The sequence below is a fragment of the Triturus cristatus genome, chromosome 3_1 (genome assembly GCF_964204655.1).
Source record: "Triturus cristatus chromosome 3_1, aTriCri1.1, whole genome shotgun sequence".
NCBI classification, from domain to species: Eukaryota; Metazoa; Chordata; class Amphibia; order Caudata; family Salamandridae; genus Triturus; species Triturus cristatus.
In genome coordinates this window covers 1,064,243,910-1,064,258,997 of record NC_140583.1, presented here as the reverse complement: position 1 = coordinate 1,064,258,997, position 15,088 = coordinate 1,064,243,910, and the positions used below count along the sequence as shown (strand labels likewise).

At 45.4% G+C, this 15,088-nt stretch overlaps 1 protein-coding gene across 1 annotated transcript in view; it reads right to left on the bottom strand.

The window, feature by feature from the left end:
• The window catches only part of VPS11 (VPS11 core subunit of CORVET and HOPS complexes), a 177,217-nt gene that overhangs the window by 110,838 nt on the left and 51,291 nt on the right, over nucleotides 1-15,088 (bottom strand). The window contains exons 13-14 of the mRNA XM_085645898.1: nucleotides 12,533-12,735; nucleotides 12,094-12,265 (exon numbers count right to left, since the gene is read on the bottom strand). Coding sequence (XP_085502024.1) covers nucleotides 12,094-12,265; nucleotides 12,533-12,735 — 375 coding nt within the window. The remainder of the gene's footprint in view (nucleotides 1-12,093; nucleotides 12,266-12,532; nucleotides 12,736-15,088) is intronic.

The following is a 15,088-nucleotide window of genomic DNA, read 5'->3' as shown; positions in this document are numbered from 1 at the left end:
CCCCCCCCCCCCCGGCCACACATTAGAAACATACTTTTTTTTTATGAGGTTTTATGGAGTTTAATACAGATATATCATACAACTGCCTTTTATAGCATATAATTCGAACATTCAGATCATATTCAACCGATCCTCAACTTTTCATTTTGTTCATGACACAATAACCAACTGAAAATTTCAAACATGTGCAACTGTCCTTCCTTTCCTGTCTCCAAGTCACCCTCTGAACCCATGGCCCTAGGGCAATACTTCCTAATTGATATACATTAGTAATATTTATTTGTACGATAATTCAAGCAGCCCCCCCCCAGCACTCCAAAGGAGACATATCCTTTGCAAGTCTGTCACAGACATTTGCCTCCGACATACTAGGCAAGGCTTAACCCTGTGGTTTTGGACATGTTCCCTTGCACACTTCAAAAATTGGTAGAAAAAAACATGGCAACTGATGATCAAAACATGGGCGCAATCTCTGGATCCGCGTACAAAGGCACTGAAAGAATGGAGCGGAGGTCAGCGTACAGAGGTGGCACTTCTATGCAGCACTGTAAAGTTACTTCAGGGGCAGAATGAAGTCGGCGTGGAGCCGGTGACATCGCCTATCAGCATGCTGAGGTAAGGCGGTTTAATATTCATGATCAAGTCAGGCTCCTGGGGATATTCAGTCAGAAAAACTGATTAATAGCAACATCCAGCCCTCAGTGAACCACCCAAAGCCAAGACATCATCCTGTGCCTCTCTCAACAAAGTGACTTTCCCTGACCCAATACATTACACGCCAGGCCTACAGACAGCGAGTTAAACCTTTGAGCTTATAACTGGTAACCTTAATCCAAGCTGATTTCTGCAGTATGTCCATTTGCACACATTCGTCACAGTGAATAAAGCCTGTGATCCAGAAGAGGCTAAATGGTATCTTTCTTGTTATTAACTCTAAAATACCCCAGAAGGACTGTACCCAGTGGAATGCACAATTATGTAATAGGCACATTCCAAGTCATATGTAGCATTTTAACCCACAATATGAGAAAACAGTGGATTATTTTCCTGCACGCTTTGTCTACTTTCATTATTTCCCTTTTGCTTTTTCTCTTTCTCTCTAATCATGCTGTGGGTGATGGGCCTGAAGTCTCTTCTAGCATTCATTTTCCCTTTTATTATTTTCTGTACTCTTCCCCTTCGATTCTCTTAGTGTCGGTCCCCTTCTTGGTTTGCCCCCTTCATCATCCTTTTTCCTCTTTTTCTGCTGTGTTTAGCTTTTGCCTGCAGACATGGCAGCTTTTAGTTGTTGAAAACATACAGCGGACAATAACAATATGTACACTGGGCTTTGGGCAAGCTGGCTCACTGCTTACATATTGTTTGGCTTCTTTGTCAATCACATTTGCTTGCTTCTTATTCATGGCTTTTCTTGCGTTTTTCGTTCCCCTAGAGTACAACTTCTTTACCATGCTTTTAATTGGATGACTTGTAGTTCAGGGAACAACATTTTTATTTTTCCTGCAGCTTGAATGTGCATGTGTTTTTTCTTGGCCTCTCCCTTGTGCGATGCTTTCCTCTTCAAATGCCTGCCCCCTTCCCAATGCACTCACTGTTGCTCCCTCTTCCGTCTCATTAGCGTATCTGTTGATTTTGGAATTCCTACTGGTTATCTTTCACCCCCTCTCCAAAAGACCCCCTGATGCCACCTTATCTCCCCCCCCCCCCCCATTGCTTACTCCTTGCATTTCCCCCTTCCCCGGTCTTCAAGTTCACAAAATATATACTTTTTATTTTTTACTTTCTTTGGCGGGCCCGACAACCGCAATTTGCTGTTCGGCCACTTTTTTAGGTCTCACCTGGCGATACCTTTTGGAATCAATTCTGCCGAGGGCATTCATGCACGCGTCTGCATGGACAAAGATGGCTGCTCTCGCCATTTGTCCATTGCAAACAGCATGCGCATGTCCGTAGGGACTGTGGACAGTTCCACGCTATTTTGTTGCCATAGCAACGAAAATGCCGCTTCGCCTGTGCTTTTCATTAGCGTCGCTTTCGCTTTCACTTTCGCAGCCGCTTGTTTTTTAAGACAATGCCCCTTTCTCAGTAGTTCTCCTGAAACCTCTTATTCTGTTGATCACATATGGTGAGCCAACAACTTTGCTGTCAAGCCAGATCAAAAGATTGGTATAAAAATAGTCACTATATTCAATACCTAGTCACTGTTTTCCTTATTGCTCACCTTCTTTTTACCCATTCCGCCTTCTTCTTGCTTTGACTCAAAGTCAGATGATGAAAAATAAATGCCGGTCCACAGAAATACGTACTGGTGCCAAACACTTGCAATCATTACCAAAAATCAAACACCGTTTACAAAACAGAATGTTCGAGATGCGATTGCTACTCTGTTGAGGCACGCTAACCTGTGAAGTTAAATTCAAACTCCGCTAGATCAAAAACATAACAAACAAGCATTTACAATGCAATGGTCTCGGCATTGGTAAAGTTAGAGCTATTGGCATTGCTCCTGACATTATTTTTGTTTATGTTTTTGTTTTTAAAACGTGTAAAGAAACGGCATTGTCATGAGCAATGCCAATAGCTCTAAGTTTACCAATGCCGAGACCATTGCATTGTAAATGCTTGTTCTGCATGTGCAGCGGAATGCAGCAGACATAGAAAGAAGAGGAAGTAACGAGGGGAAATATATTTATTTCTCCTCGTTACACCTCTCCTGGGAGGGTGTATCTTTTTGGCGCATTCCTAGGTTTATCAGTTCTGGTAACACTGGGAATGCGTCAAAAACCATGGGAGGTGGGCGGGAAAGCCCACGCAACACCCATGGAACACGTCCCAGGGCAGAGTAATGCAACGCAGTGATTTGCACTCTGTAGCGTTACTCCAGAATTATGAAGCCACTCAGGGCTACGCAAAGTGGCCTCGCGTGCCTTCATAAATCTCATTTTTGAGTTGCGTACCGCATGCAACACGGCTCGAAAATATGGCCCTGGATGTTCAATCACGGCTCTATCGCTACAAACAGTACACGGCTCCATTCAAGCCAGACTGCTGGCCCCGTTCCTTTGGCGCCACCTCACCCCTGGACCCAGGTGGGTCCTGTCAATCTTTTCTGAAACATGAGATACACGTCGCGCACCACTTTCGAAGCGTCTTTAAAGGGCAAGAGTGCTCTCACGACATATAAGTGACATTTTCAAATGTTTCTGTGCAAGGCCACACTGGTTACCATGATGGTGTTGCCCAAAATAGACACCCGTTGAAACGGCATTGAATGCGCTCTCTAAGTGTGTCAGCCAGTACGACTTTTGAGTGTCTCGAGCACCAAACTGGTGCCCCAGTGGTAAAATAGGGTTGCACCTCTCCAGGGTCGGAATGCCAATGCAGTTAGTCGGGTATGGGCCGATGGGCTGGTGCTTAAGTGCCAGCAGGTATATCTGCAACAAATGATGGACGGAATGCTGAATGATTCAGACATTCACCCCCAGTCAAGAGATCTGGGTTAGATCCATTGTTCTTTAGTTCACTTCGCCGACTCAGTTTAGACCCAGACATAAGCAAATCTGTGCCTCATGGGAACAGTCCAGACCGAGCTGCCAAGCCAGGTCCTCCCTGGACTGCAAACAAGCATCCTAGGACTGGTTTCAGGATATGTCACCCTTCATCAGCCAGGCAAGCTTGAATCCAGTGGCACAGTGAGCAAGGGACCCACGTCTGGGCATACCCATCCCACTTAGGGCGAAAAGTATATCTGCAACAAATGATGGACGGATTGCTGAATGATTCAGACATTCTCCCCAGACAAGGGATCTGGGTTAAAGCCATCGTTCTTTTGCCCACTATCACACCCCAGTTTGGACCCAGCAGTGCCAGCAGGGGGCTCTTTTTTTTGGGCCTCTGTCAACTGCCCACGGTGTGCGAAGAGGCCATGTGTTGTTGAGGTCTTTGGGCTATTCTCACCTAGTTGTCAGTTCCCACCACGGGCCCCCAAGGGGCCAGCCCGCCCCAGAAGTGAAGCAATGTCATTCACCTTTCACGTGACCCCTCCTCCCCTACGACTTCACATTTAGGTCATAGTGGGAGGGGGTGGGGGATCGCACAAAGGCTGAAAGTCCTTGCTGGAAGGCCAGGTCAGGTATTGGGGCCATTTTCACCTCTACCTGGCCGGTTCAAATTTCATTAAGTAATCCACCCAGCACAAGCCCAATTTACTTTGTGTACTTGTAGCGTGTACTTGCTGGAGAGATCCGTGTTTTGTCAGGTTTAACTCATCAATAATGTAGCAGAGAGGGTTAATGTGCCTGCTGCAAACACAACGTGTAGCTTGCAGATCAAAGATTTATATTTTATGTAGAAAGATCAATGCGTTACTGCATAGACGTCCTTCTGTTACTTGCAGTTTATAAATTATAATCACTGTCATTGGAATTATGCGGTAGGGAGGACTACATTATGCGGCAGTTGACTAAAATTTGGGGCACGAGAAGATAAATGCTGCAACTTTGCTGGTGGTTTTGTTTCATTCTTTTGTCCCTTTAAAAGATTGTCATCCCAGTCTGGGGAAACGTTTCGCCTCATTAATATCCGTTTAACAGCAGCGACGACTGGAAGCGACCAATCAGCATTCGGGAAGGGCCTTCCACTGCGCGGGAACACGTGACGCCAAGTTATTTGTAACATTTAAACTGACGGAGCTCCAAACAATTCTTTTCCTTCATATCTGCATATCATGCAGTAGATGAAGAAGTAAGGGGCAAATGTGGAAAATCCATAATTACACAAATATTGCAGTGGCTGCTGAATCACATAATTCCAGCGCCCCTAGTTATAATCCAGCACAGCGCGCTATGAACCAGCATCGAGGAGCTGCAGGCAAACTGCAAAGCATAGAGACTTATTTCAGTTTCAATCCATCTTTGTTTGTTTTGATATTGCTAAAAGAAGGGTTCTTTGGGTAGTAATAAAGTCTCATTAATGCGATGAACCCCAACCGCTGCGTTATCTTTTAATTCTTGTCTGTGTTGCACCCGAACAAGCAGTCCTAACACACCATACCGTCCAAAATACAAGATCTGCCACTTTTACACCTTGTAACCATCACCGTCTCATGTTACATCTCCTATGAATTGATTGACAGACGTGCATGATTCATTGTCTGTGTACAACATGTGACTGATGTAAATCGCATGTCATGCTGCACCGGACACAGAGCGCTAGAATAGAACAGAAAAGACATGATGCCTGCCTGTCCCTTGCATACGGGGGTTGGACAAAGTCCAGAAGCTGCTCTGAAAGTGGCGCGGTGTAACACTTCCTCTGCACTCCCGGGAGCGAGCCAGCTTCAAGGAAGGTTCATGGGGTGTCTCCCCTAAAAAACTGATTTAAAAGGAGGTGAAATAGAGTATTTTAAAGCTGAATTTTCACATAAACTTGCTCAAGAACCATGGCCTCTCAAAGCGCCTTTCTAAATACTGAAGTACTTTCAAAGTGTGCCAAGTCGATGAAATCTCCATGTGTCAGGGCTCGAATTATTTTGGTACGGATGGGTCCGGTATGCCGTGGGCACTCTGTGAATGCCAGGAATTACATACAGTATGCCAGTGGAGAAACTGGGAAAACGCTGGTGTGCATCCCATGTTCATTGAATGACTTTCCGTCCGCAAGGTGAGATTGCACCCATGGGGAGATGTCAGCCGCTTTGGATTTAATGATGTAGAAATATAACGTGCACTTCTGGCGGCTGCATGTAGTGTGAGTTTAACCGCAATATTTATTGAGTTTGTATAAGGGTCTCCTTGGTAATAGCGGTGTGGAGGACTGTAGAAGAGTATTTGAAGCCTAGCATGATGCACTCTGGGAGACGTAGTAGATCCATTAATTACCTAACGGTGGGAGGGCTCTGAACACCGGAAGTTTGTCATCGAGTTTGGTTCCGTAACAATACACAGGTGACTAATCACCTGAAAGTAGTGGCGAAAGATTGAGATAAAAGGCATGGCGGGAGTGAATGAGCCATGACAGAGAAGGTTCTGCGTGCGGAGGCGCCGCAATTATATCTACGCACGTGAGTGAAACGTATCATGCATGTTCATAGCATGTGCAGAGCAATCATGGGTGCGGCTGTAATGATGTCACGGTCAGGCTTTCGACGGGTGAAGGTAACATTATCAGTAATTATGGGAAAGTCGCAAGCTTGCCTCGTTGGTTTCATTAGAACACTATGGCTGCGTCAAACAACGTGGGCGCGTTATGAGGGGGATCACGGATTATGTGCAAATAACAAACGGTAAAACAAGAGGGACGGGGATTTTATTTATTTATACATTTTTAAATAGCGCGGTTATTAATCAGAGGTACTGGAGCGCTTTACAGTAAATCGTTAGATATGAGGAACAAGGCAGAGCAAAATGCACACCACCGCCTTTCTCCGAGGCAGAGCAGAAATGCCTCGGAGAAACGCAGCGTCCATTTCGGATTCGGGGCGTGTTTTGCTGTTCTCTCCTCCAGCCATTGGCTGGAGGAGAGAATGAGACTTTCTGCAAAAAACACGCCCCCCGATCCGAAAAGGACGGGGCCTAATCGGAGTGACTGACCTCTTCTCCAGTGGCTGGCCAGCATTTACGAGGCCAGCCAATGGAGAACAGGGGAGAAGAGGGGCTGGTTCAAGCCCCTCTTCTCCAAGTCCTTAAATCTCCGACTTCCGGTTCTGCCTTTCGGCAGACCGGTAGTCCTCGACCTAAAAAGCTGCCCTTGATCATGCAATTGTGCTACAACAAACACTCTCAGTCATAGAAAAATGAGCCGCTTGATAAAACAGAATAAGTGTTCACCCCGGCGGCGGTGACAGGTCTTCCCGCGGAGGCCCCACTGGGGCCTGCTTATCAGAGTGGAGATGAGGCGCGTGATGAAGCGGCCGCCGGGGCAGCTGGGCTCTGATGGGGAGGTGCGGCCGGCCCCGCGAGGCCCTTCTGCAGGCAGGAAGAGCTTGCGCCGCCATCTACAGACGCGGGGCTCTCCCGCCGGAAACTCAGAGCCTGTTCGTTATGTCCGACGGTGGCGGCTGCAGCCAGCCACGCGCTTCACCCTGCAGGACAGACGGTCAGACATGGTGGCATTTACACTCCTTGGTTGCTTTCTAGTCACCCGAACCTGTCTGCGTGGTACATGATGCAATATATTCGATGATTGTTTATACAATACAAAAAAACAAAAATCACTTGCACTATTTCATTTCCAAAGAGGGGGTTGACGAGAGCATGGGCCTTCACAGTTTAGGAAATGTCAAATACTCCAGGAATCAGTGGTGGAGTCTGAAAGCGTTATGTCGTGAGAGGCCTTAACAGTTTTATTGGCCACAAACAGGCTACAATTTGAAATAGCTTATGAAGTTAAGGCACGTGCTGCACAGAGCTTTGTGTATTCAGTACTGGGAGAATACTGGAGGGATAGCTCCGTTAATTAATCCACTTGCTTGCACATAATTTATTGTTAAACATTTACCCATACCTGCCAAGTGTTCACTGTGCTTAAGTGCAACATTTCTATTTGTTCATTACAATTTATATGTGACATTTCAATGCCTTTGGTGTGACACTCTGACCGACATTAGCTCATAATCAGTCATGTGCCTGAAACAGATGAAATTCAGAAATGGCCCCTCTTTGCACAGTCATAACGTACGAATGGTCGTAAAACAACATGGCACCACTCCTGAAATTCTTATGCTAGGCTTGTGAGCTACTTTGTTTTTATAACAGCATCATTATGAAAACTATGGTTCCACCAGCCTAAACAATCTAAAAGTAATTACCTTGTAATGAGAAAAGTGAGTTGTGGGTCACATTTCGAGAAGAGACCCACCAGAGTTCCATAAAACTCAGTAATCTTAATGCCTGTAATCTGCAGCACTTAGAAAACCAGTACAATATAATTCACTCTTAAAAAAGGTAATATTTAATGAGGGCCATTTTTCCAATCGCAAAGTACTTCCGTTTATGGACCATGCGCAAAAAACGCACAATCTACACTGATATATAAGTAGCTCATGATTATTTCAACGGAATACAGTTTGCTGCAAAGATTTGGAACTACAACTATCTTGAGTTATATAAATGCAGCACCATTGAATTCTATTATATAGTCTTGACTCCTGTTCTTATGCCCCTAAGAGTGCCCAATTTCCAGAGTATTTAAGAGTGCAAAGTTCAACCAGTGGTATAACAAACCTTGAGCCCCCCCCCTCTTGCAGAGTGCATGGAAGGGCCCCCCACGCACTAGACCAAGTCCTGATCTCTCAGGGCGGGGGCCTGCAGCCTGTGCAGACTGACGGAGGGGGCACTCAGAAGCTATTGTTACACCACTGAGTTCAACCCCCAATAAAAGCGCTCTTTCAGATGAAATATTATAGCCCCCACATATGCACTGTGGCTCTTCTACTACATGGCTATAAACAAGAACTATGAATGCGCCAAATTATGTGTCTGTAAATCTCAGTCATGGACGGCCCTCAATAGGATTGACCGGGACAGCATCCTGGGTGGAAAGAAAATTTGGTGTTTGTTGTGGAGGGGAAGGTCCTTGCGGTGTGACGGCAGGAGGTGTGAGGAAGATGGGACGAGGACACGCGGTTGATGGGGTGCAAACACTTACGCGGAGGTACATTAAGGGCTGATTGCAAAGTCTTTAACGGGACCGATTGAAAGCAAGTGGAATGGACGATCTGCTGTTTGCATGACATCGTAATATTGGCGCCCAGGGCCTGGGCCCAGCTCGCTTATGCCCAAGGCCAGCCCTGATCTCAGTAAAACATGACTAAGGCGTCAATCTGAGAAAATGAGTGCAGTAAATACAAAGTGAACCCTTATGTTTGCGACACGCGTTACCCGTCTGGAAAACACATTTCTAATGTATCCGAGCTGTCTTTAATTACAGTCCATTGCGAGGCATGTTGGACCAAACTAGAATGAGGAGTGAGTGGGGTCCTCAGGGTTGAGCTGTGTGACATTAATCATCATGCCCCAGCATCACTGTCACTGCAGCCGGGAATACTGGACCAGGCACCACAACTGACAGGCACAACGCATTCTCTTCCAAATAATGTTGCGATCCCGTGCAGTCCGGTCTGGTGCAGCACATTGTAAGACAATCTCGGGTCCTTTGGGGGGATGCGACAAACTAATAAAATGCATTAGGCTGACTTGAGATGCGTGGAACTTGGCAGGGCTGTTCAACAACCCACCAGAACAAGCATTAAAAATGCAATAGGTCTCGCCTTTTAAGTTAAAGCCATTTACTTTGCTATACAATACCATTAGCAAAGCAAATGGCTTTAACTTAATCAAAGGTGAGACCTATTGCATTTTCAATGCTTGTTTTTTTGTGCAAATGTAACTTTTTTGTATTTAATGCCCCTAAAGTGGCATCTATCTAATGACAGTAAAAAGAAAATACATAAAAATGGATATTAAATTTCATACATAAGCGCACAAATGTATGGTCCCTCAGTGATGACACGTGCACATTCATGTCATTATGCTTCTTTTTTTGGTAATGATGAACAGCATCGGCAGAAAGCATTTTTATCCCTTTTTGCGGATGCGGTTGGTAAACTCAAGCAGTGGCAGCAACTGCTTGCTTTTCCAGCCTCACAGAGTACTTAGACAAAGTGCTCGGCAAGGACCAGTGCAGGAGCCAGATGGTCAATGGTTTAGGAGCTTGAGTTGATGAAAAAAAATCTCGACAGGAACGATGCCTGGAGGCTGTACCCCATTCCTGTTGGGACACACACCCTATTGAGACACAGACACACACGCACTATAGAGACAACCACCCTGCAGAGAAACATACCCTCTGCAATGACACATTCCCTTCTGAAAGTTACACCTTATCCTCTAGAAATCTTCTCCCTTTAAAAACCTACACCGCCACCCTGGAGAGAGACACTACCCAGTGCGCGCACACACATCTTGCAGACATACCAAAACACGCACTACCTTATCAGATTCACAGCCTGTACAGGAATACAAATATACACTCTTCCGCACTAGTGCATGCACACACCTAGAGACACAAACAGAACAGATACCTGCACCCTCACCTCTGCAAAGTCACACCGATATCCCAACAAAGACATACATCCATACCCCTGCACAAATACAAACCTGTGCGTGAGATCTCCCATTTGAAAAGAGAGAAACTGCATCTGAAGAATAGCCCCGAATATATTCTCCCAATTCTCCCTCCCCAGCAAATGTACTAGCTGGGGAACAACCTTTACAACGCAACTTTTACAACACACTACACTTACAACGCATTTTTTACAACGCACAATCCATTACAACGCATGACACTACAACGCATTTTTAAAAACTACCTTTACAACGCATTCCATTACAACGCATACTACCATTACAACGCATACCATTACAACGCATAATATAGTAATTTTTACCCCTATACTATCCAACACTTACCCTACTGTTGCACCCCCTGGAGTTAGAATAGTAATTTTTACCCCTATACTATCCAACACTTACCCTACTGTTGCACCCCCTGGAGTTAGAATAGTAATTTTTACCCCTATACTATCCAACACTTACCCTACTGTTGCACCCCCTGGAGTTAGAATAGTAATTTTTACCCCTATACTATCCAACACTTACTCTACTGTTGCACCCCCTGGAGTTAGAATAGTAATTGTTACCCCTATACTATCCAACACTTACCCTACTGTTGCACCCCCTGGAGTTAGAATAGTAATTTTTACCCCTATACTATCCAACACTTACTCTACTGTTGCACCCCCTGGAGTTAGAATAGTAATTTTTACCCCTATACTATCCAACACTTACTCTACTGTTGCACCCCCTGGAGTTAGAATAGTAATTGTTACCCCTATACTATCCAACACTTACCCTACTGTTGCACCCCCTGGAGTTAGAATAGTAATTTTTACCCCTATACTATCCAACACTTACTCTACTGTTGCACCCCCTGGAGTTAGAATAGTAATTTTTACCCCTATACTATCCAACACTTACCCTACTGTTGCACCCCCTGGAGTTAGAATAGTAATTTTTACCCCTATACTATCCAACACTTACCCTACTGTTGCACCCCCTGGAGTTAGAATAGTAATTTTTACCCCTATACTATCTAATACTTACCTTAAATGCAATTTAATATTATGCGTTGTAATGGTATGCGTTGTAAAGGTAGTATGCGTTGTAATGGAAATGCGTTGTAAAGGTAGTTTTTAAAAATGCGTTGTAGTGTCCTGCGTTGTAATGTCATGCGTTGTAATGGATTGTGCGTTGTAAAAAATGCGTTGTAAGTGCATGCGTTGTAAAAGTGTGCGTTGTAACGACATACATCCGTACTAGCTTAATAGTCGAGGGAGCTACTCTGACTGGAAGGAGATCAAACTGACTTATTGTAATAGATGGGCCTTTGGAGCGGCAAACACAAAGGCTGCCTACATGAGAGAGGTGGAGACTGCAAGGGAAATGATACACCAAGGCAGTCGCAGAGACTGAAGTGAATGATGCGACAGTCTGAGTCAGACTAAGAAAAGACCGGACTAATGTATGGAAAATGCAGGCGGTTTAAGATCTGGAAAATAGTTGTAGACTGATCATTATCTCTATGTATGTGGAGATCACAGGACAGCAATGGACTGCCTTAGAAGCTTTGGAGCCACACCCTCCTTTAGTTAAGGTCACTCCACTGGACTATTATAACATACATTCAACAGATCTCAAAACAGAACAGAGCAGCAAATGAAGAATGTCTGACAATGTTAATTGTTCTCCTGTCCGAGCGGTTACTTGCTCATGTTTGCATTCTGTTGCACCCATAAAACTTTCCTAAGTAACCAGGCAAGGATACCTAGCACTTTTATAAAGCATAAATACCACACCAGCTATGTCTCCACTCCAGCTCTGCCACCACCCCAGCTCTACCACCACCCCTTAAACAGAGACGATTCCCACTGATATTTCAGTGCGGAGATGGATCAAATGAGGAACCACATCACGTGTTACAGTAATAGAGACACAAACGCCCTGGATGTCCTTTGGGGAAGAGCCCTGCACTCACCTGGTCCTGAGCTCCTCCATCTCCTGGCGAATCCGAGCAGTCTCCTGACGGTATTTCTGGATCAGTTGCTCGTCCTCCTCGGTCTGTTCGCTCTGCTTCTGCAGTTTGTTGATCAAGTAATCCTTGATGACAGAGAGAGTAGCCGTGGAGTTGTGGGCCAAAGTCTGAACCACTGAAAAGCAAGAACAGCAACTTAGATAGCAATGGAAGTTGGAGGCTGTGGGCTCGGGAGGAGCACATTCACCAGTAGGGGTACCTGATGGCCAAGCATTTTTAGCCAGAGACACACTTAAGTCTGCCTCCAACCTAGCAGTGACCTCGGGTGGATTAGGGAACAGAGTATGCTGAGCCCTAGTTCATTGACCCTGTAATGGGTTGCTAGAGTAAATGAAACAGGGGACTATAAACCCAGCTTACAAGGGTGAAGGACAACTCTTACCCAGAAGCGGCGGCATCAGGTTCTTCTTCTCAATGTGCTGGAGTGTTTCAGTGATGTATTCCTTGCAGTCTTCCTCCTTTCGGGCAAAGTAACTGAGTGCCTGCTCCCAGAGGCAAGGCTCTTGGTCCTCGTAGAGCTCGCAGACCTCAATCACCTTGCGGTACTCTTCATTCTGCATGTGGTAGTGCATGATCTGTTGGAACCTAGGGATGGAAGCCGCAGAGGTTAGGAGCAGCTCTTTACCAAAGGACAAATATTGGTTAGGATTGTCAAAAGTGACACAGCAGGAAACAGACTGGAGTGGCGGAATTAACTCAGTCGTGGACGTGATGCGATCATAGAGGAAGCACCATTTATGTTCTGCCCTGGTCTCTGGATTGTAAAGTTTGGCTCACAGAGAGTGTTGGCTTCTACATTGCTATGCTCCTAGACGTGAGGCTATCACCAGTTTTCACACTGCCCTTCCATGACGTAGAGGTCTGGCTAAGGGCGCACCAGCTTACAGACGGTCTCTTGTAAAGGACAGGGTGTTACAGAAGAAATACCAGCTCTGGTTTTCAAAAGATTTACCACCAACTTACACTTTGCTCTGCTCATGGAACACATACTACTGTGAAAGCCTACTCAGAAGGAAGAGCACAAACATACTATTTGTCCGGCCCACGGAACACAATCAGAAGAGCAAGGAGAGACCTTTTCTTTGGTTCCAGGGCAGTCGTGAAGACAGGTAAGTATTAACAGTGAGACGTTGTTAATCACTGGTGCCACAATATTGTCACATTCCTACTGGTCATCAAGGCCTCTTTCAGTATTTACTCTCTCAGGGTAGCGGAAGTCAAGCAGTCGAGACTTACTCCAGGAAGGGGGTGCCAATTTAGACACTCAGAAATAGTGTTAAACATCAAATATAGGGTAAGAACTTCAATATCAAGACCGAAATGGTTTTGTTTACAGGTAATTAAATGTTCTACACTTAAAATAGAAAGCCAGTCTTTTTTCCTGTCGGTGCAATACTATAGTTTAACAATGATCCGTAAGGCGAGTGTTTTCCTATGGGGTAAGGTTCAGCTGCGCCCAGGTCTGTTCAGAAGAGCTAGAGGTCAGAATACTGAACAGTCTTTTTACAACTCTTATCAAAGCCAACAAGCATTTACAATGCAACGGTCTCGGCATTGTTAAAGTTAGAGCTATTGGCATTGCTCATGACAATGCCGTTTCTTTAAATGTTTTAAAAACAAAAACATAAACAAAAATAATGTCATGAGCAATGCCAATAGCTCTAACTTTACCAATGCCAAGACCATTGCATTGTAAATGCTTGTTTCCTAATGTTTTAGTCAGAACTAAACATACAAGCCAGGCCTTTTGGCTTTGCCAATGCATATTACATTCGTGGTTGCCGTTATAGTTGTGTTCTGAAAAGACCCACTTGGCTAAGGCAAGTTGAGTTCTACATGGGCTACTTATCAGTTCTGAGAAAGAGTAGACTTCTTGAAGAGGTTGTCATGAAAAATGTCACTCATCCCAGGATGCACTGCTGCCCGACAGAAAGCTGGGGGAATTGAATATTTAAGTAATAAGTCCTTTGTAGGCCTGGACGCATGAAATTTCACTCATATCGCGGTATTTTTCCCACTCCCCTCAGCATACGGTATTTCCAAAAACTCTGCTCCGAGTAGCGGAGTTTTTGCCTCGCTTGCACTCACCGGTGTTAAGTTGGCGAGCGTGGAAAAGTTTACTCCAGACCACCTCCCGGCAAGATTTCTCCACGCAGGCAGCCGCAGATGGTCACGACCGCACGCGCTGAGAAACCTTTTGTTCACGTTGAGCAACCTTTTGTTCGCGTTGAGCAACCTTTTGTTCGCCTTGAGAAACCTTCCGTTCGCGTTGAGAAACCTTCTGTTCGCGTTGAGAAACCTTCCGTTCGCGTTGAGAAACCTTGCGTTCGCGCTGAGAAACCTTGCGTTTGCGCTGAGAAACCTTGCGTTCGGGTTGAGAAACCTTCTGTTCGCGCTGAGAAACCTTCTGTTCGCGCTGAGAAACCTTCTGTTCGCATTGGGAAACCTTGCGTTCGCGTTGAGGAAGCTGCTGCTAGAGTAGACCATCTACTCGAGCGGCGGAAAGAAGCAGCGCCCCCTGGCACTGCTCATTGTATTTTTCGCGCTAATTTTCCAGCGTGGGACAAACACCTGGTGTTAAAAATCAGTGCGAACGGTGCGGTCTAACGTTCCGCCACTTGCGGAAGTCCACGTAGCGAGGTGGAGTTTTTGGGAACTCCACAAACTAAACGCCCAGGCCTAGTCCTATGTATTAGAGGGCGTGGCAGCAAACATAGAAATAGACAATTTACTGAGATAAGTGAAGAGTTTTCAAATCGCCAATGTTTGTTCAACACTGAATGACTTATCTATATAGCGACCGCAGCACAGGAACTCGCCGCAGGGAAGCATTCCTTTAAATTGCTTTTTGGCAGCTCCCTAAATGCCCAGATGTGGGTTTTTAATCCGAGTCTCTTTCTGGCCCCAGCTGTGTCTGGCCACCTTGCCCTCTTGTTTT